The sequence below is a fragment of the Nerophis ophidion genome, linkage group LG10 (assembly GCF_033978795.1).
Source record: "Nerophis ophidion isolate RoL-2023_Sa linkage group LG10, RoL_Noph_v1.0, whole genome shotgun sequence".
Taxonomy (NCBI): Eukaryota; Metazoa; Chordata; class Actinopteri; order Syngnathiformes; family Syngnathidae; genus Nerophis; species Nerophis ophidion.
The window spans coordinates 23,713,885-23,736,143 of record NC_084620.1 but is presented as its reverse complement, the minus strand read 5'-3'; the positions used below and the strand labels follow the sequence as shown (position 1 = coordinate 23,736,143).

Genomic DNA, 22,259 nt, shown 5'->3' with positions numbered 1-22,259 from the left:
GATTCCCGCTTGTGCCATCCTAGTCACTGCTGTTGTGTCCTTGGGCAAGACACTTTACCCAGCTGCTCCCAGGGCCACCCAGACTGGTTTAAATGTAACTTAGATATTGGGTGTCACTATGTAAAGCGAATTGAGTCACTTGAGAAAAGCGCTATATAAATATAATTCTCTTCACTAGTGCAGTGGTTCTCAAATGGGGGTATGCATACCCCTGGGGGTACTTGAAGGTATACCAAGGGGTACGTGGGATTTGTTTAAACTATTCTAAAAATAACAAACAATTCAAAAATCCTTTATTAATTTATTTATTCAATAATACTTCAACAAAATATGAATGTAAGTTCATAAACCGTGAAAAGAAATGCAACAATGCAATATTCAGTGTTGACAGCTCGATTTTTTGTGGACATGTTCCATAAATATTGATGTTGAAGATTTATTTTTTTGTGAAAAAATGTTTCGAATGAAGTTCATGAATCCAGATGGATCTCTATTACAATCCCCAAAGAAGGAACTTTAAGTTTATGATTACTTCTATGTGTAGAAATATTTATTTATAAATGAATCACTTGTTTATTTTTCAACATGTTTTTAGTTATTTTTATATATTTTTTCCAAATAGTTCAAGAAAGACCACTACAAATGACCAATATTTTGCACTATTATACAATTTAATAAATCAGAAACTGACGACATAGTGCTGTATTTTACTTCTTTATCTCTTTTTTTCAACCAAAAATGTTTTGCTCTGATCAGGGCGTACTTGAATTAAAAAAATGTTCACAGGGGGTACATCACTGAAAAAAGGTTGAGAACCACTGCACTAGTGTACTACACGTCCCAACAACCAAATATTATTTCTTCCTAGAAAGAAAAATGACATAATTCTGCAACCAAAATATTGAGAGAGAAAAGGGAATAAGTAAGAAGTCCACCCATCCATTTTCTACTGCTTGTCCCTTTTGGGGTAGCGGGGCGTGCTGGAGCCTATCTCAGCTGCACACGGGCGGAAGGCGGGGTTCACCCTGGACAAGTTGAGAACTCATCACAGGGCCAACACAGATAGACAGACAACATTCACACTCACTTTAACACACTAGGGCCAATTTAGTGTTGCCAATCAACTTAAATAAGAAGTCATTTATTTCAAATAAAGACATTTTACAAATCAAATAACACATCCAGCACAAAAATATATTTTTTAGAGACTATAGTACAAATTGCACAAAAATATATTTTTTAGAGACTATAGTACAAATTGAATTCACGACTTTGAAGCATTCAATATTTTTTAAAAGGCTTAACAAACTCAGCGTCAGCAAGAACTACGGCTGCCAGATCTTTCAGATATCTCTTCCTGATGTTTTTATATGGTCTAATTTCACATTAAAGGGCTTGAGATTAAGTATATTTTTGCTACGGAAAATATAATTTTTTTAATTCTCTACATTGGCTTCGCACGGTCATTTTCTGTTAATACATTCGATCTTTTATTGTTTCCCATCTGGCAACCTAGCTTCTTTCCCAACATGGCCGCTCCGGACTGCGTCCTACGCCGAATCCTACACTTGCCCAGACGCGGTCCAGATTCTGTAAGGTTTCGACTTGATTGTTCGTGTTCACTCTGAGCATTATACAGCTGCTTTTATGGCGGCTCTTATTTTGGTTTTGGTTGGCTTTAGCGAGCATGATAAGAAACTGATAAAAAAACGTTTTTTTATTTATTTAACGTTCGATCTTTCGAATCTCAGAATACAATATTGGTGACGTTAAAGTGGGTTCAGTCCAAATGAGAACATCTCAAAGCTTGTTTAATCATATTAAAAAAAATAATTAAAAAAGGTATCTTGTCACTGTTATTCTCAGAGGTCAGAGGTCATCTGCAGGGAGACGCTGCATGTGCTGGACGTGTCCCGCTACACACGAGACCTGGGGGCGTCGGTGTACTTCCCCAATGCTGCCTTGACAGGTGAGACTCACTGCCTTCCCTGCGCCGCATCTGACCTCTGACCTGCTAGCTTCTTTTTTTAAAACCGTTATTTATAAATTTCAACATTTACAAACAGTCGAGAAACAATAATCGAAATAAGTACAAAACAGCACCGGGGGTTGTAAATTCAAAGTAATAAAAAAATAATGCAAAATATATATATATAGGGCAGCACGGTGGAAGAGGGGTTACTGCATCTGCCTCACAATACAAAGGTCCTGAGCAGTCTTGGGTTCAATCCCGGGCTCGGGATCTTTCTGTGTGGAGTTTGTATGTTCTCCCCGTGACTGCGTGGGTTCCCTCCGGGTGCTCCGGCTTCCTCCCACCTCCAAAGACATGCACCTGGGGATAGGTTGATTGGCAACACTTAATTGGCCCTAGTGTGTGAATGTGAGTGTGAATGTTGTCTATCTGTGTTGGCCCTGCGATGAGGTGGCGACTTGTCCAGGGGGTACTCCGCCTTCCGCCCGAATGCAGCTGAGATAGGCGCCAGCGACCCCCCATGACCCCAAAAGGGACAAGCGGTAGGAAAATGGATGGATATATATATATATATATATATATATATATATATATATACATAAGTATACATAAGTATAAAAAGTATTTAGTCAGCCACCGATTGTGCAAGTTCTCCCGCTTAAAATGATGACAGAGGTCTGTATTTTACCCAAAAGTTCTATTTTGGTTTCATCTAAACCACATGGCATTCTCCCAATCCTCTGCTTTATCATCCATGTATCCATTTTGGTACAAACTCAACTCGTCGTGTTTGGAGGAAGAAGGGGGGGCTTTGGGGGATAGGGGGAGGCAGCGCTGGCGGCGGCGGCGATGACCAAGAAGAACGCGGAGTTGGAATATAATTACAACACTTTATGTACATATTTATATACATATTTATATAATATTTACATATTTATATAATATGTAACTACAAGCTCCATTCACAGACAGAGTCACAGTGCTTTTATGAGCGGTCGAGCGAGTCAAAAGCCAAAACAAAAAAACAAAAATTATTATTTTTTATTTATTTATTATTATTATTATTATTTTTTTTTTTTTTTTTTGTGGCGGCCGTAATTCTTTCGTTGCGGGTCGCCACAAATAAATTAATGTGTGGGAAACCCTGTATATATATATATATATATATAGAATAAAAAAAGTGCACAGCCATAGGCTCACTTCATTTCAGTAAATAACTTAAATTTAGAAGACAGCATCATCGTTTTCACAGCATTTTGGTTGTTAGAGGTAGAGAGTGTTTTAATGTAGAGTTCTAAATATTTTTCAAAGGCACAATAAACAGTTCGGGTATTGAGAAACTTACATTTATGAATATATAACGTAGCCATTAGTATAATGAGGTTGCAAAGGTAAAATTCCTTTAAAAAAAAAAAAATTCATACAGTGTAAATCCAAATATCACATCTTTAAAACAAAGCACAAATTTTTCATAAATATTGTCCAGGATGAGGCGACAGATGCCCTGCCATAGGGATCGAGTGCTCTCCCAAGTCCAGGGAGATAGAGGAAAACACAAATAAGCCACGTGAGCTCTGGAAAATTCTCAACAACCAGCTTCCTGGATGCAGCCAGAAACTTAAAACCAGACTCACCAACATCAACATCAAGGAGGGTGACGCCCTCATTACAGACAAAATAGAGGTAGCAAGCAGACTTAACATCTTTTTCACCAACATAGCCACAACTCTCGTTAACAAGCTATCCCAACATTCTGGTCGCTTTGGTGTAGAACACATTAAAGCCTTCTACAGAAAGCTAGGAGTAGTCAACAACAATTTCAAATTAGAAATGGTCTCAGCTAACGAGGTGCTTAATAAATTGAGCGCGCTCCACCCAAACAAGGCCACCGGCCTTGACAATATCCCCTCCAGATTCCTCATGGACTCTGCCACCACCATTGCCCCAATAATCACTCATATAATAAACCTCTCAATCAAACAAGGCCAAGTACCCAAGGATTCCAAGATAGCAAGAGTAACCCCCCTTTATAAAAAAGGAAGCAAATTAGAACCTGGTAACTACCGACCTGTTTCTATTCTCAGTTCCATTTCGAAAGTAATGGAGAAAATAGTTTATGAACAGGTTGATAGATACCTTGCTACTAATTAACTAATGTACAAATTCCAATCCGGCTTCAGAACTAACCACTCCACTGACACATGCCTTCTCTATCTGACCGACCACATCAAACATGAGGTGGACGCGGGAAAATACTGCGGCATGGTCATGCTGGATATTCAGAAGGCCTTTGACACCGTTAACCACGCTATACTGTTGGATAAGCTCCGAGCAATCGGATTCGACGAAACCTCATCAAGCTGGATGCAATCTTACTTGGAGGGGAGGAAACAGGTGGTAGAGGTGAACGGCACCATGTCCCCTCCCCTCTCAGTAAGCTGTGGAGTCCCTCAGGGGAGTATACTAGGACCTTTACTGTTCCTAATATACGTGAATGACATGCCATCAGCATGCCACTGTGAATTGTTCCTGTATGCGGATGACTCGGCCCTGCTGGTATCCGGCAAGGACAAGTCACAGGTGGAACAAATCCTCAGTGCTGAACTCCTCAATATTTGCACCTGGCTCGCTGACAACAAGCTATCCATACACTTAGGTAAAACGGAATCCATCCTATTTGGGTCCCATATCAAACTTAAGAAGTTCAGTGACTTCACTATAAAAGTGGGTGACATTGTTATCACCAGGAAGGATGAGATCACCTACCTAGGTTCCATTCTAGAGGCTAATCTTTCCTGTGATAAAATGGCAACCAAGGTGATCAAAAAGGTCAACCAAAGAACGAGATTCCTCTACAGAATCTCCTCTCTGGTCAACAAAAGCACCTTGAGGATTCTAGCGGCAACTCTCATTCAACCCTTCTTCGATTACGCTTGCACCTCCTGGTACCCCAGCACCTCCAAAACCCTCAAATCTAGACTCCAAACATCCCAGAATAAGCTAATCCGGTTACTTTTAGACCTCCACCCCAGATCACACCTCAATCCAACCCACTTCTCCAAAGTGGGCTGGCTCAGGGTGGAGGACAGAGTAAAACAACTTGCACTGAGCCTAGTCTATAAAATCCGCTACACCTCCTTGATACCGAAGTACATGTCAAATTACTTCCTTAACGCAAATGACCGCCATAACCACAACACCAGGGGGAGCTCCACAAACCACGTTAAACCCAGATTTCGATCTAACAAAGGTCTTAACTCATTCTCTTTCTATGCCACATCAATGTGGAATGCACTCCCAACAGGTATAAAAGTAAGTGCATCTCTATATTCCTTCAAAACCGCTCTAAAACAACACCTCCAGGCAACTTCAACACTTTACTAATACCCTCCTCCATTCACATCCCATCTCCCCGGATTATAAACAACTCAAATGTACTTCTAATGTATATACTTGTTCTTATGCTATCTGAACTCACTATGTTCTCTGCTGGCTGTACATATCCTACTGTAAGACCTACACTGTTTCAATGTCCACATTTCTCTGTTGATGCAATTGTTGATGACTGAAGTACTGATATCAACCAAAGCTCCTCATCCCACCCCCCGGATTGTAAATAATGTAAATAATTCAATGTACATACTATGATGATTAACTTGTGTGATGACTGTATTATGTTGATAGTATATATTTGTACCATGAATTGATTAACGTGGACCCCGACTTAAACAAGTTGAAAAACTTATTCGGGTGTTACCATTTAGTGGTCAATTGTACGGAATATGTACTGTACTGTGCAATCTACTAATAAAAGTATCAATCAATCAATCAATCCAAAACAGGTGGTAAACAGTCTCTGGATGCATGTTACTGACCTGCTAGCTTGTTGTCCAGGAGATGACTTGTATGACGTCACACTGAGCGACATGGACTGCCGCCTGCGCGTCACTCTGGATCCCACGCTGAACCGTCTGGTGGAGAGGAACCTGCTGCGGCGTGGCGTGGCGTTACAAAGCGTCACCTTGGTTCCCGGCGTTACATCCCCCAGGTAGGTAAGCTTGCTTGCGTGCGTCGACATCGCGGTGTTTAATCCAAATGTGTGTGCAGCTTCATCATGGCGCGTGTGGACATCAAAGATGAGGAGGCGGAGGTCGGGGTGTCTGACAGCGACTCGCTGCCCTGGACCGCATCCCCTGATGTGTCAGGTGACAAAAACCTGAGCTTAGCCCCACCCACACTCTAAATGTACTCATCCTTCAGGACCTCTGAGGGCCAACCGGCTGGTGTTTCTTCCTCTGTGGAACAATGTAGACTTCAGCGGTGCCGCCTGGCAGGAGTCTCCGCCCCCCATGGAAGATGAGGAAGAAGAGGAGGAGGAAGGTGGGTTGGTGTACTGAGTGTTAAGTCTTTATAAACACCTAAATGCACATCTTTGTCCCCAGCTAGTCGTCCTAGCGTGAGTGTCAAAGACTTGCGTGACGGATACTTGTCCAAGCATAAGGGCGTGCTACACGGCGCCATTCGGCGTCGGTTGATCGTGCGCATCCTGGCCAAGTCACAGCTGCTGTATTACGGCAGACATGACAGCAACTGCAGGTGTCCTTACAGGGTAAGCGAGGCTGACACCATCTTGTCCAAACCAATGAAGTGGCATCAATGCTTCCTGTCGCGTTCAGGCTCTCTTGGAGGTGTGTGACCACACAGGAAGTGTGTGTGTGGTGTTGTGGAACAGCGTGTGCGTCACATGGTACCGCCCTCTCAAGCCCGGCGACATCATCAGCCTTAGCCACTTTCGGGTCAAGCAGCTCTACCAGTCTGATAACGACGATATCGGTACGTACGCCGGCGAGCGCGTATGACGCTCAGGAGGTCACGCCCCCCTCTGTATTCTCGCAGAGATCAGCGTGAACAGCCGAAATCCCACCGCTTGTATTTCTTTGCTCCCGGAGTCCTCCGTGGCAGTTGACCGCTTGCCGCCACAACCCGTCTACAGCTTCTACAGCAGGTACCGCCCCGGTCCGCCGTACCAACAGTGGCCAAGCCCACCGCCGCCGTTGTCCTCTCTTGTTCAGTAAGGAGCTGCCGGACCGCCCTAACCACAGTCTGTGTGATATCGTCGGCCTGGTCACCTTCACGGGACGTGCCGAGAGAATCAGGAGAAAAGGTGAGGGTTGTCATGGTGACAGCTTGTCAACTTGGTCAAACGTGTGTGTGTGTTGGCAGATGTCCTGGACGCCGTTAGAGGAACGGAGCTTTTAGAGTATCGCTGGCTGCGACTGGAGGACGGAACCAGTTCTCGGCCCGTTTGGGTCAAGCTCTTCTCTACCTCACAGCCAGAAACTCACTGCAGGCTCCGCCCACGTGAGACATACACGGTCCCAGCCTTCAGTGTTTGTGAGAGGAGTGCTCATAAGTGTGTGCGTGCGTGCGTGCGTGTACAGTGTTGGTGGTGGTGTGCACTCGCCTGATGGTGGTCCAGAAAGCAGTTGGCGTCTTCTACCTGACCAACACAATGCAAACGCAACTCTACTGCACAGGTATGCCTCTTGGTGACCTCATCATCTGACTGACAGATGACCACGGACTTGATTGACAGGTCAGGGCCACCACTCAGAGATGAGCTATCGCAAACTCATGGCGGTCCGGACATTCCTTAAGTGGTTGAAACATCACGATGAAGCAAGCGTTCAGCGCTCGGCTCTCATTGGAGGATTCTTCACATATCCGCCCCCTCCCGTCTCCTTGGAAACGTACATGAAAGACAGCACAGGTGAGTTCACTTCCGTGTTGGGAGTTTCCCGAAGAAGAATGTCTGATAGGACGTCTTTCAGGTGCGCCAGGTTTCCTTAAGGGGGCGGAGCTTCTGAGGGAGATGACGGGATTGTGTTACAGGGAGCGACGCACCTTTTGTGTCCAAGCAACTGTTACCATGGTGACATACTGCCGGCGAGGAGAGGTACACCTGCACACGCACACGCACTTGCGCACACTGATTCTTGTGTTTTAAGGAGAAGGACTGCATCTTCTGGACATCTTCAACCCTGCACGCCTCTACCTCGCCACTCTCCTCCCCGCCCGCTGCTAGTCAGCGGACGCCCCGCCCGCTCCTGTCCCCCAGCGCCAGGTATTCAAATTCAAGCATTGGTGATCAATTACCATGAATTAATTAACGTAGACCCCGACTTAAACAAGTTGAAAAACGTATTCAGGTGTTACCATTAAGTGGTCAGTTGTACGGAATATGTATTGTACTGTGCAATCTATTAATAAAAGTTTCGATCAATCAATCAATCAATCAATTCAACTCCAAAATTTACGAATGTGTGTGTGTGTGTGTGCGTGTGTGTGTGTGTGTGTGTGTGTGTGTGTGTGTGTGTGTGTGTGCGTGCGCGCGCGCACAGTAGGCCGTGGAAGAGGAAGCTCCTGGTGCACTCGGAATCTCCACAAAAGGGGTGAGGATTGGCCACACCCACTCATCAAAGATGAATGTGATGATGTAATGATGACGTCACCGCCTGTCTGCAGACCACCTCAAGCTACTTTACAAGCGGAACACAGCAACAAAACAGGTGTGTACATGCGCGTGTACGTATGTGCGCCTACGTGCACTAAATCATGTGGTCGCACAGTTGTGCTGTTTGAAGCTTCCATGGAGTTCCTCCAAAATTCCAATGAAGACGAGGACGACGATGCTTCCTCTTTTGCCACCTGCCCCTCCCACCCAGATTTCCCACACATCGCCGTTGAGTCGCTGGCGATGTGCTACGACCCCGCCCATGGGGAGCAGCAGACGGTTGCCGTGGCGATGGGTGGACGATTGAAGTCTCTAGATGCCACTTTTGACTCCGAGGATTACTACACCTTCACACTTAGAGGTAGCGTCTCACCCGTGACCTCCGACCTTCGGGACGCCACATGTGACACATAACTTTTGTGTCAGTTTTGTCAGACGGCGCGGTCGTTTCCGCCATCTTCCTCCCCCAGTCGCAATTTTCCTCCCTCTTGCCGGCCTCCCTCCCCCATGCCAATACCTGGATTTCCATCTTATCCCACGGAGCCTTCTCCTCTCACACACATCCACCCTCACCAGGTGAGAGCGCACACACACACGCACAACACGCCATTATAACAAAGGTGACTATTTTGCTGGGCTAGTTGACCTCGTCGCCACCGCATCGCTGCTAGCAAATCAGAGGCTAGTGTGCTTGCTGGAGACGTGTCATCTGGGCGGAGACTCCAGCGAGGTCGTCCTGAGTCGAGCGTTCCTGCTGAGGGGATGACGTGAGAACTCCTCGTCATTTTTGCACTTTAGGATGTGTGTTGTTGAGGTGTTAAAGGGGAACAGCACTTTTTTAGAAAAAACAAGTTTAAAAAAAATTCAATTCTACCTTGTAAATAAACGCTAGCAAAGTCAGCTAACAATGGAGCTAATGGGAATCTTTTGCGCCCATAAAACCCACAAAAAAACATTAAAAAAATCGCCAACAATCAGCCATTTACATTTCATGACCTGAACATTAACCAAGCATTAGTGATATTACGCTTACGTTAAGGAACTACTTTTAGCAGCACATTGATCACGGAGAGGTAACCAGCGTATGCTGCTGTAACCCAGAGATGATGAGAACGACACGAGAAGTCGCTCGTTTTCACCAGCTTTTTTTTTAACCTGTTGTGAGGATTATGATGTTAATTATTCATCTAAACAGTAAGATATGGACATTACATTAGTTGGCAACCCAATAAGATGAGATATTGTACAGTAAGTGATGTTCTAATGTTTGTTGTCTCTTATGAAGTTTGCAGGGAGTAGTAATCAGTGTTATAAAAGAAAAAAGTGAATGTTGTGATGCATTTGTGAAAGTAATGCGCCGCCGTCTGCTTAAAATAAGCAAAATATGTAAATATTAAATGTTATTATGAATCTACCTGTTACTACTTTACATACTGTATATACTTACAGCGTGTATATAAAACCTTGATTGGTTATTTAAAATGCTTTATAGGCAGAATAGAGCAACTCACATTGGCTCCATTCCTAGCAGACATTTACTAATGTTTAGTTAGAATGTATAAAAAAATTTAAAAAAAGGGAAAGCTGTGTTCTTTTCTCTTACGTAAAGGATTGCAAATGATTCCAACACAAATGTTTAAAAAGTGCAGTTCCCGTTCAAAGGCAATGTGTGTCTGTGTGAAGTCTAAAGTGTGTGTGTGTGTGTGTGTGTGTGTGTGTGTGTGTTGGATGAAGGAAATCTCGAAGAAGTTGGAATGTTCTGATTTTGACTAAAAGGTTGTTATACAACACAGGCATATTGTTTGTCTTTTTATTGTGAGGAATGGTCAAGTGCGCATGTTAAGGATAATTTAAGGGGGCGCATGCGTAAAGGGGTGTGGTTATGTGCCCAGGTCAGGGTGTGCGCGGGAGTAAGGGCCGTGGTCAAGTGCGCAGGTTAGGGAGGTATGGATGTGCGATTAAAGGGGCATTGTCAAGTGCCCTGGTCGGGGGTATAAAAAGATGCTTGCATAATAGGGCGTGGTCAAGTGCTGTGTCTCTGACAGATGAAGTTCAGCCTTGTGGAGCAGTGTAGGTCGTTAAGCCGGCCATCCACATGCAGGTGAGCGCAGTCCTCGTCTCCGGGTCCGAGGCCGTGATGGGTCCAGCTGTCAGGCTGACCGGGTCGCCAGTGCCTTCGGTTCATGACGTAAGGCGTATTGTTGACCCACTCCCACTTTCCCGTCCTCTCGTCACTCAGTCCAACCCAGTAAAAGACCATCGTGTGCTTGGAGACAAAGTCCTACGGACACAGAGACGTTACCTCGTCAGCAAAACGCCGCCTGGCATTTTGTCCCTGGATTGAGTGAACCACTCACCCACTCGGAGTCCGACTGCAAGATGGCCAAGTGCGATTCGTGGCCGTTGCACCAGTCTCTCGCTTCGTACCATGATAGCGGCGTGCGACTGAAGTGGTAACAGGTGGACTCCAATGTCTGCCAGCCAAGAGGACAGCAACCTGCCCTTGTAGTACCTGACGTGCATCACACAGAACCCGTTAGACCGAACCAGGTGTGTGTGTGTGTTTGTGTGAGCACGCGCCTGTACTGTTGTTGCTCATGCGTTCAAAGGAGCATTTGAGTGATGTCAACGTCCTACTGATGGTGTCCAGAGTGGCGAGCTGCTTCAAAGCCTCCGAGGCTGAAACGACGCACTCGTCACCTCTCTGGCGTCATGTGACTCAGCTGGCGTTCATGTGACCATTCTCACCTGAAAGGATTTCTTCTTTGTTGTTCTCCACGGCAAACTTCAGTCGCTCCACGCCTCTTGCACCCTCTGACGCAACAACGGATCGCACAGCGTTGGACAAGACGACAAGACGACGATTGTACCGGAGTTGTTACCTTGGACCAGCTGCTGGATGCTGTGTAGTGATTGGCTGACGTTGGAAACGTTGTTCTCTACTGACCACAAACGACTTGACAACCTTGAGTCTGCACACACACATGCATGACACCACCTGTTGGTCCTTCCTCACACCACCAGGTCAGTGTGGGTTAGTGTGTGGATGCTCACAGCTGGCTCCCAGTGTAATAGTCAGAATCAAGATGGCTACTGCGGTCACAACAGGAAACATGCGGCGCCTGAGCGCGGACGCACCTGAGCGAGGGACGTGGGCTGGGTCTGACACAAACTACATGTAAAATTTCATCATTTCACACACGCAAAGACACACACATGGGTACCTTTTGTCCAGAATGAACTGGTGTCTTCTTCAACGTAGTCATGGTATTCAGTCGTCATGGCAATTAGCTGTTTTTCTTCGCTGTGAATCCGTGAATAAGAGTGGAACCGACACCAAATATTCACGCAAGCTGGGGGTGACTGACCGCAACTTTGAACTAACCAGTAGTGTGTGTGTGCGTGCCAGTGCCAAAGTTCATGCTTTTTCTGTTCACTCTTTATTTACACAACCATGCCAGCATTTTGAGCCTTGGGGTCACAGGTCATGTAGTGACGACTATAACTGGTATAATATGGATTAGCAATCACTTCAGGGTGTCTGGTCAAGACAGCAATTATGCGTTCAGGTGTGTGCAGGGGAAATAATAAGATTGTCCAAGTCCTTATTTGTAGGTTGACATGCAAGAGTTGTTCGTTTGTGTGTGTGGTTTCCTATACAAAACAAATACAATCATTATAAATCAATTAAAGTGACCACAATGCAATGAAATATAGGCACAAGCCTGCCACAGGGCTGTTGAAATATACATCACTTAGCTGTGTGTATACACAAACATAAATGCACAAAATTTTAACATCCCAACCCCAAGTAATGTAATGATTAATGGAATGTAAATAGCATCACAACAATAATTCTAAATTTGAAATTGGGGCTAACAAACATATCCAATGCTAGAAACAGGTCCCAACCAGGGTATGATATTCAGCTAGCAGTTAACTTGTGAACTTGATGCCAAACAGACTACAATAAAACGGACGAAATGAGTTGCAATACAGTTTAAAGCACATAGCAAGTGATATTAAAGTGTATATAAAGTAACTCACTCTGTATTGACGCACACTGCCAATTAAACAATTGACAAAGAAGTCCACAGTAACTTTCAGAGCTTGCTGATGCATCCATCCGATCCATTTTCTACCGCTTGTTCTTTTCGGGGTCGCGGAGGGTGCTGGAGCCTATCTCAGCTGCATTCGTGCGGTAGGCGGGGTGCACCCTGGACAAGTCGTCACCTCATCGCAGGGCCAACACAGATAGACAGACAACATTCACACTCACATTCACACAATAGGGCCAATTTAGTGTTGCCAATCAACCTATCCCCAGGTGCATGTCTTTGGAAGCCGGAGTACGTGCACTCCACACAGAAAGATCCCAAGCCCAGGACCTTCGTATTGTGAGGCACATGCACTAACCCCTGTGCCACCTGCATTCATCCATCCATTCATTTTCTATCGCTTGTCCCCTTTGGGGCCGTGTGAGGTGCTGGAGCCTATCTCAGCTGCATTCGGGCGACCTGCAATGATGCGTTCAATGCCCCCTCCCGTGTTGTAAAAGTGAACTACACTCAAGCAACCCAATGACACAAAAGGAAAACAAGCGTTACAGAGACAGTCTTTTGTACAGGTCATCCCTCAGTGAGGTCATCATTAAAGTGGAGGAGGATGGCAGGGGTGAAGAGGTCACAGTCGAGGCGCAGCAGCTGGAGCTTGACGTCGTCATCCGGAACGTTATTCTCGCTCAGTGTCTTGTTCATGTCCAGACACACTCCGTTGTGTTTCCATGTGTAGCTACATGCATGCGAGTTGTAGGGGAGGTAACGCTCCCGGATTTCAGCCAGTGTCTCTTCGGAACACACCTGTGTAGGGGAGGAGCTGTTAGCAAATCTTTGCTTTAGGACTCAAACCTTCAGCTGTGGCTGCCAGCTTAACATAGCATTATGCTTCAAACTTCAGATAGGGCTGCTGTCCTACAGCTTAGCATTTAGTTTCAGAAGATAGATGAAGCTTTTAGTCCTTGTAACTTTAAAGTAAGAGTCTTATGTTGCCCTATAGCTTAGCATTATGACTCAAAAGTCAGTTAGGGCTGGCATTATAACTCCAAAGTCATAGGGGTGTGTTAGCCTAGCTTAGCATCATGACTCAGAAGATGGATTGAATTTAAGCATTTATGACTCAAAAGTCAGAAGTTAAAATATAAGAGTCATAAGTTAGCCTAGCTTAACATTATAAGTCAAGATTCAAATGAGGCCGTTAGCCTAGCTTAGTATTCTGACTCAAAAGTCAGGTCGGGCTGTAAGCTTTGGTCACAGTATTATGACTTAAAAGTCAGAGGAGTATGTTAGCTTAGTATGAATATAAAGGACATGGTACTTGACCAGAGCTATGCTAGGCATTAAATTCACCTCAAGTCGCTGCTCCTGTGACGTCAGTGTGTTGATGACCCTTATCCACCTGGTTTTAGAGGACAGTCGCCCCACCTCGTAGTGTTGGTCTTTCCACCAGGCTGGGTCGATGTCGCTGGCCCAGTCGGAGCGAGGCCCAGCAGGGGGAATGTGCACGAAACGTCCCCTGGGCGTGTAATAGCTCAGACAGTTGGTGAGTGGATGGATGAAGGTCAACACCTGGACACAGACGGCCAGGTGAGCTGAAAGGCGATCTCTGATTGGTCACTACGGACACAGACACTCACATCTTTGGTCTCAGGGTCAAACCAGCTGCTTATGTCCTTTCCTGAAAACTCTAAGATGGGCAGTAGCAGAACATCACCTGTGAATAATCATTAATAAAATAATGAATACAGTTTTCCCTCACCACTTAGTGTTTCACGGTTTGCCTATTAAAATTCATCATTTTCAAGCATAAAAATGGCTAAATGAACTCAAAATATCATGACTATAGTAGTATTGGTCACAAGATGAGACCAGACCATGTTCAGTATCATGGACATTGATTGGCTCAGCTTTAGACAGCATTACCATATTGAATAAAAAAGGGGTCCCATTATGCAAAACCAACTTTTCTTACCTGTTGATACCTGTCTTTGTGTATTTAAGATCCCCATAAGTCTCAAAAATTTGAAATCAAACGATGGAGCCATGGTGGAGATGTTTATAAAACAATATTTCCTTCCTTTATACTTGCTTCAAGCAAACCGTTTTACAAATTTGAGTAGCTAGAGTGACGTATTTGTCGCTAGTTACGTCAGCAGATATCTCCATTTTGGCAACGTTTCTCTCGAAGAGCTTTGCACAAGTACGCTTTTGTAGTCCAAAGCTAAAGTCACTAAGTTCCTTATTTTTCTCTCTATCTTGTTGTGGGGCAGACTGGCTTGGACATGCACATACATCCTCTGCTGTTGCCATTTCTAATATAAAGTAGTGTATAGTTTGAACTTATATAGTAATTTCCATATGGAAGCGCTAAAAACTACCACATAGCTGACGGGGAGAAGATGCAGTGAAGGCGCGTCAATAAGACCGCCAACAAAACGGGGCATCCTGACTTTTGACACAATAATGCTAAGCTAGCGGTTTGAATACGGTTGATAAATCATAAATATACACATCATTTTGAACAAAAAAAAAAACACTTGAGTGTGATGTAAACCACAGGGTAGTGTTTAAAATCTAGGGAAAAAATCTTGATATGACCCCTTCAATTTAATGAAATCCCAAAAAGAGGACACATATATGCGTGCCAAGACGGGCAGCACGCCAAGGCCGGGTCTAGGTGAAAATTTGCCAATGAAACTGGAACTTGCTTTATAAATAATATATTTATTTAAATGAAGCATTTTTTCTCCTCTGTTGACAGCAGCGAGGAATTTTCAAAATGGGGTCCCATGGACCCCATCAAGTCATAAAAATGTATAGTTTAGCGTCCCGGAAGAGTTAGTGCTACAAAAGATTCTGGGTATTTGTTCTTTTGTGTTTATGTTGTGTTACGGTGCGGAAGTTCTCCCAAAATATGTAATGGTAAATGGTTGTACTTGTATAGCGCTTTTCTACCCCTTTTTAAGGAGCCCAAAGCGCTTTGACAGTATTTCCACATTCGCCCATTCACACACTGATGGCGGGAGCTGACATGCAAGGCGCTCACCTGGCCCCATCAGGAGCAAGGGTGAAGTGTCTTGCCCAAGGACACAACGGACGTGACTAGGATGGTAGAAGGTGGGGATTGAGCCAGTAACCCTCAGATTGCTGGCACAGCCACTCTACCAACTTCGCCACACTGTTTGTCATTCTTTTTTTGGTGTGGGTTCACAGTGTGGCGCATATTTGTAACAGTGTTAAAGTTGTTTATACGGCCACCCTCAGTGTGACCTGTATGGCTGTTGAGAAAATATGCCTTGATTAACAACCAATCCACTATCTCGCTCTCTCTGCCTCTCCCTCACTAATTCTGCTGTGTGCGCACACCTTCATAATTTGTTTTGTTTTCTTCAATCCCTTCTTAACCCTGTACTTACATTGAAAATACACGCAACCCTGACTCAAAACGCTGGACGTTTGAGGCAATTAAGAAACCCCGCCCGGACAGGCCCGTAAAAGAGGAAAAGAGGACGTATGGTCAGTCTACTATATGTGAATGTTATTTCATGTCTAGAGAGCTCTCAAAATGTTAAAAACGGTGTTTCGAAAGTTATGAAACTATCCCTGTTTTGCCAAGATCCCCTGTCGTAGTCAATTAACGTGGTATAAGGTTGTGAATCTTCCAACAACTTTTGGTTCAATTCCACTTCATGGTGTGAAGACTTTGTTCAAATTTGACCATTGTTTCAAACCGATTCTTACAATATATTACTTGGTGTAAAAAATATAATATAATCTTTTTAAAACAGGTTACAGGTTACAAAACACCTCTTGGCTCCTGACATATGATATATACGCGTTCCGAGTAAGCGCAAAGATGGCGTAAAAAACTTTTAAAAATGTTTTAATTCTTAAATAATATTTATTTTCTATTTTTCAGTCGATTCCTGAAAATTATGCATCTATTTAAATTAAAATAAATAGGAAATGCGATTCAGCACCATAATGGTTAACCACAACATTGGCCAACTAAAAAATGATTAACCAGTTGTTCGGCCATGTTGAACACCCTCTGGTGGTGGCCCATGAAGTGGCCAATGTATTTTGTATATTATATTGAAACAGTATCATAAACTATATGAACGGGACAAGCGGTAGATATTTGGATGGATGGATGAATATATGTAAAGGGTTAATTTTCTTTTTTTTTTAGTTGGAAATGTTGACAGTTCATTTTCACAGTACATATTAGTTTAAATAATTGCACTTACATATGTGTGTGTGGATAATTTCATACATATCATTCCATAAAATTATGTGTTTTACTTATCTGTTTATTTATTTGTATCTGGCCCATGAGTCAAGTTGATGTTTGTTTTCAACATAATTGAGATTCCTATTGGCGTTTGCCTGCTTCAAAATAAAAGACATCCATCCATCCATCCATTTACTACCGCTTGTCCCTTATTGGGGTCGCTGGACCCTATCTCGGCTGTATTCGGGCGGAAGGCGGGATGCACCCTGCACAAGTCGCCAACTCATTGCAGGGAAAATTAAATACATTGATTGGCAAATCATCCAAAAAGTATTATTTTCCATGATAGCAAAATCCCAATAATATATATTACAACCGCAGCACAGAGAAGTTGGCCAGAACGAAAAAAACCTGCCCAGATGGTTTTTAAATGATGGAATGACGAGGGCCTGATGGATCAACAGTCACTTTTTTGCCCATTTGGCTACTATCCACTGCAATCACATCAAAGTAACACCAGCAACAGAAGCTATCTTTTTTCTCCACAAGCGACCTTGTGTCACTACACACCAACATACTAAGGTGTATGTATTAGTATTGTACTACGATACTAACGAATCACATTCGGTACTATACCGCCTCCAACAAGTACCAATGATGAGGACTTTAAATATATGACAAATGTATGATCCTGTAACTACTTGGTATCGGATCGATACCTATGATACAAATGAATCATATTCGGTACTATAGCGCTTCTAACAAGTACCGATGATGAAGACTTTGTATATGACAAATGTATGATCCTGTAACTACTTGGTATCGGAGCGATACCTAAATTTGTGGTATCACCCAAAACTAATGTCAAGTATCAAACAACAGAAGAATAAGTGATTATTATATTTTAACAGAAGTGTAGATAGAATATGTTAAAAGAGAAAGTAAGCAGATATTAACAGTAAATCAACAAGTATATTAATAATTCCTTTTTACAGCTTGTCCCTCATAATTTTGACAAAATAATAGAATGATAAATGACACAATATGTTACTGCATATGTAAGCAGACTAATTAGGAGTCTTTGTTTGTTTACTTACTACTAAAAGACAAGTTGTCTAGTATGTTCACTATTTTATTTAAAGATAAACTTACAATAAGAAGCATAAATTTAATGTACCTTAAGTTTTTTTGTTAAAATAGAGTCAATAGCCATTTTGTGTGGTCCCCTTTATTTAGAAAAGTATAGTACTTTTGCAAAAAACTGATCATTTTTATTAAAATAGGTTGTATACAAAGGCTTTTATTTTGGATTCTTTATTCATTATTTCTGAATAGTAAGAATGAGCTAGCTATTTGTTTTAAAAAATGTTTAACTTTCGACTGAAAAATAAGTTTTATTTCGATAGGCACTTTGTGTACAGAAAGCATCATTTTGTTAAGGGACATGAGTTAGATCGTTTGGTCTAAAACAGTGGTTCTCAACCTTGTTGGAGGTACCAAACCCCACCAGTTTCATATTCGAACCCTTCTTTAGTGGAAAAATATATACATATTATTTTTTCAAATTTAATAAAAAGTTATGTTTTTTTTACTGGTGCACAAAATTAACCGTGCATGAACACCACCTTGTTAAAAGAACACAGTGCATTAACTCACAACAAATTACACACTTTACACACATTACTATGAATTGATTAACATGGAGCCCGACTTAAACAAGTTGAAAAACTTAATCGGGTGTTACCACTTAGTGGTCAATTGTACGGAATATGTACTGTACTGTGTAAACCAGACCTGGGCAAATTAAGGCCCAGGGGCCACATGCGGCCCATTAAGCTTTTCATTCTGGCCCGTCGGACATTTCCAAATAATTTTTTTTAGATCTTTAAGATGGAAAGTGTAGCTTCCATTATGATGTGCAGTCATGTTTTCTAATGACCGTAAGTTTTCAACTATACTAAGTCTTTCAATGATTGGAATCTGCGCTTTTGCGTGATGTACCAGTTACTCTGGTCATTTAATTAGTTACTATGGTAATATAATTAGTTATCATGGTCATCTAATTAGTTACTCTGGTCATCTAATTAGTTGCTATGGTAATCTAAGTCACAGCAGCTCAGACGAGGCACCAAGCAGTGTGGAAATTTTCACAACAAAGTTTTAAAGCTTAGTGATATCCCAGATATATAAGATTGTAGGTGTTTTTTGTAATGTTTATGTTTGTCTCGCTGTGTTTTTTTGCATTTTTGTTGTGTTTCGCTTGATTGTAAAATATGTTGATCGAGAGGGGGTGTGACATTCATATGTTGTCAATATTCAGTGTTTTATTGTTCATAGTTAACATTGTAAAACCCACATTATTTATTTTCATGTACATTCTCAGTCCCTCATTCAGTAAAAAAGTAAAATTCCATTCCGTTTTTTTTAAGGCGGTCAGTCATAACGTTTTTAGCTTTAAATCAGACATTATTTTATACTTTTATTTCGTATTAGTATTCCTAAAAATCAGATACAGTGGGGCAAAAAAGTATTTAGTCAGTTGTTTAAATTCTCCCACTTAGAGGTCTGTAATTTTCATCATAGGTACACTTCAACTGTGAGAGACAGAATGTGAAAAAAAAAATATCCAGGAATTCACATTGTAGGAATTTTAAAGAATGTATTTGTAATTTATGGTGGAAAATAAGTATTTGGTCAACCATTCAAAGCTCTCACTGATGGAAGGAGGTTTTGGCTCAAAATCTCACGTTACATGGCCCCATTCATTGTTTCCTTAACACGGATCAGTCGTCCTGTCCCCTTAAAAGAAAAACAGCCCCAAAGCATGATGTGTCCACCCCCATACTTCACAGTAGGTATGTGTTCTTGGGATGAGTTGAGTTTATAGCAAAAAGTTCTATTTTGGTTTCATCTGACCACATTACATTCTCCCAATCCTCTGCTGAATCATCCATGAGCTCTCTGGCAAACTTCAGAGGGGCCTGGACATGCACTGGTTTAAGCAGGGGGACACGTCTGGCACTGCAGGATTTGATTCCCTGTCGGCGTAGTGTGTTACTGATGGTAACCTTTGTTACTTTGGTCCGAGCTCTCTGACGGTCATTCACCAGGTCCCCCTGTGTGGTTCTGGGATTTTTGCTCACCGTTCTCATGATCATTTTGACCCCACGGGGTGAGATCTTGCGTGGAGCCACAGATCGAGGGAGATTATCAGTGGTCTTGTATGTCTTCCATTTTCTGATAATTGCTCCCACAGTTGATTTTTTCACATCAAGCTGCTTGCCTATTGTAGATTCACTCTTCCCAGTCTGGTGCAGGTCTACAATTATTTTCCTGGTGTCTTTCGACAGCTCTTTGGTCTTGGCCATAGTAGAGTTTTGAGTCTGACTTTTTGAGGCTGTGGACAGGTGTCTTTTATACAGATAACAAGTTCAAACAAGTGCCATTAAAACAAATAATGAGTGGAGGACAGAAAAGCTTTTGAAAGAAGAAGTTACAGGTCTGTGAGAGCCAGAGATCTTCCTTGTTTGAAGTGACCAAATACTTATTTTCCATCACAATTTACAAATAAATTCTTTAAAATTCCTACAATCTGAATTCCTGGATTTCTTTTTTCACATTCTGTCTCTCACAGTTGAAGTGTACCTATGATGAAAATTACAGACCTTTGTCATCATTTTAAGTGGGAGAACTTGCACAATCGGTGGCTGACTAAATACTTTTTTGCCCCACTGTATACCGACCCTCAGACACATTTTTTTCCTCTAAATGTGGCCCCCGAGTCAAAATAATTGCCCAGGCTTGGTGTAAACTGTACTGTTTCAAATAATGTATTCTCTTCCTTTGCAATCTGCTGGTCAAAGTTTAAATCGATCAATCAAACAACCTGCAACTCAGATGGAAAATTAGAGGGAACATTGTTTGGTGGTATCCATAATACGCCGATAGGGAGAGGTTTTCATTTACACGATAAGTCAGATGTGTCTTTACCTCCGTCGCGGAGGCTCCATCGAACCCCTGAGGCCGACTCACCGAGCCCCTAGGGTTCGATCGAACCCAGGTTAAAAACCACTGGTCTAAAATATAAAAGAGATAATGGAGAAGCATTGTTTGTTTATTGCATGTAATGGATGTTTACAGAGATTATGCATCAATCGTTATTTCAGTCATACTGTATCGTACCACCCTGAATCGTAATCAAATGAAATCGTAAAGATGCCTATGACACACCCCTGATAATCCATCCAACTATTTATCCATACATCCAGCAATAGAAGCAATTAGGAAACAGTCCACAACAATCGCATTAAAAGTTAATATGTTGAAACAAACATGCCTCAAACTTGTTACATATAAACAGTTAGAGTTATACTAAATGACACACATAAAATCAACCGCACACACTTTGGAAATGCAATAAATTGAAGTATTAATTCAATACATACTGTGAACAGAAACTATCAACATTTCCACTCACACATAATGTATTCAAATAAGTTGTATTCAGGTTCCTATATTTCATAACATATATAGTTAATAATATTAACAACATACAATACATTGGCAGCCTAAGCAGGGAAGCCCAGACTTCCCTGTACTCAGCCCGACCTCGGATAAGCTAAAGAAGATGGATTGATGGAAAAATGGACGGTACACTGGTCACCACCAGGGGGCGTTCAAAGTGACCACGCATAGTAACCACTTTTGGATATGTGTCTCGCAAATATTCGATTTATAATTTAAAAATTCTACCTACCACTGTCGGGCTCGGAACCAACTAATAGCAATACACAAGGTTTTACTTGAATATCATTTGAATCAAAATGGAGATGTTTGGCTGAACTAAGGGTTAAGAAAAACGTTTCCCTCACCCTCGTACTGCTTCACCAGGGGGGTTAGGTCACACACTTTACCCAGGAAGGACACCCATAAGTCCGCTGACGTGTTGTGAGCCGACACCTGAGCAGGAGTGAAAAAGCGTGGCCTGACTGACGTCATCACTTCGACGCGTCGAAAAAATACACTTGCTCTTAAGATTATCGTAGATCCGTTGCTAGGTTACGTGGACAACAAGGGGCGGTGCCCGCTGCTGCATTTTGTCCTTGATGTCACCAATGTCGTAAACGTCATCGATGACATCGTCGAGGACATGACGTTAAACCCTGTTTTTTTGTATTTTTTTAAAAAAAACATGTCCAAATATTCTGAGGACGTCTATGCGTGTTTCAATGACGTTTTATTGAGTGACAACTCATGACAGTTAATGAAAAAGATTGAAGGCGTGTGTGCGTGTGACGTGGCAAATGTGATTTCCACTTTCAAGAACTTTCTGCGAGACACAAAATTCCTTGGGAGGGGAATCTCATTTGTCCACTTGTGATTGGTTCGTTAGCGGACGCGTTGATTGGCAAATGAGCCGATCAATCAAAAAAATCGACACTCTCATTGGCTGTTACGTTGAAGGGGTGGCTGGAACTTCCTGTT

General features: G+C 42.6%; 3 protein-coding genes across 3 annotated transcripts; 1 reads left to right on the top strand and 2 right to left on the bottom strand.

Annotated features, from left to right (window-relative positions):
* The first annotated feature begins 17 nt into the window (after positions 1–17).
* Positions 18–12,575, top strand: si:ch73-71d17.2 (RPA-related protein RADX). Its single transcript, XM_061912932.1, has 19 exons — positions 18–1,592; positions 1,867–1,969; positions 5,867–6,020; positions 6,080–6,177; positions 6,233–6,352; positions 6,415–6,581; positions 6,649–6,805; positions 6,869–6,977; positions 7,045–7,136; positions 7,196–7,333; positions 7,414–7,509; positions 7,569–7,742; positions 7,804–7,928; positions 7,981–8,096; positions 8,374–8,424; positions 8,498–8,541; positions 8,602–8,847; positions 8,913–9,062; positions 9,128–12,575. The coding sequence occupies exons 1-19, from the start codon at positions 1,530–1,532 to the stop codon at positions 9,250–9,252; spliced, it is 2,328 nt and encodes a 775-aa protein (XP_061768916.1). The 5' UTR covers positions 18–1,529; the 3' UTR covers positions 9,253–12,575.
* Positions 10,283–11,888, bottom strand: asgr1a (asialoglycoprotein receptor 1a). Its single transcript, XM_061912943.1, has 7 exons — positions 11,711–11,888; positions 11,541–11,648; positions 11,369–11,458; positions 11,235–11,300; positions 11,067–11,165; positions 10,844–10,998; positions 10,283–10,767 (listed from the first exon to the last, which is right to left on the bottom strand). The coding sequence occupies exons 1-7, from the start codon at positions 11,766–11,768 to the stop codon at positions 10,510–10,512; spliced, it is 834 nt and encodes a 277-aa protein (XP_061768927.1). The 5' UTR covers positions 11,769–11,888; the 3' UTR covers positions 10,283–10,509.
* Positions 11,911–22,055, bottom strand: LOC133560436 (cytochrome b5 domain-containing protein 1). The gene is made up of 4 exons (XM_061912944.1): positions 21,647–22,055; positions 14,179–14,255; positions 13,892–14,110; positions 11,911–13,345 (listed from the first exon to the last, which is right to left on the bottom strand). Exons 1-4 carry the CDS (start codon positions 21,771–21,773, stop codon positions 13,115–13,117), a joined length of 654 nt encoding a protein of 217 aa, XP_061768928.1. The 5' UTR covers positions 21,774–22,055; the 3' UTR covers positions 11,911–13,114.
* Between the last annotated feature and the right edge of the window lie 204 nt (positions 22,056–22,259).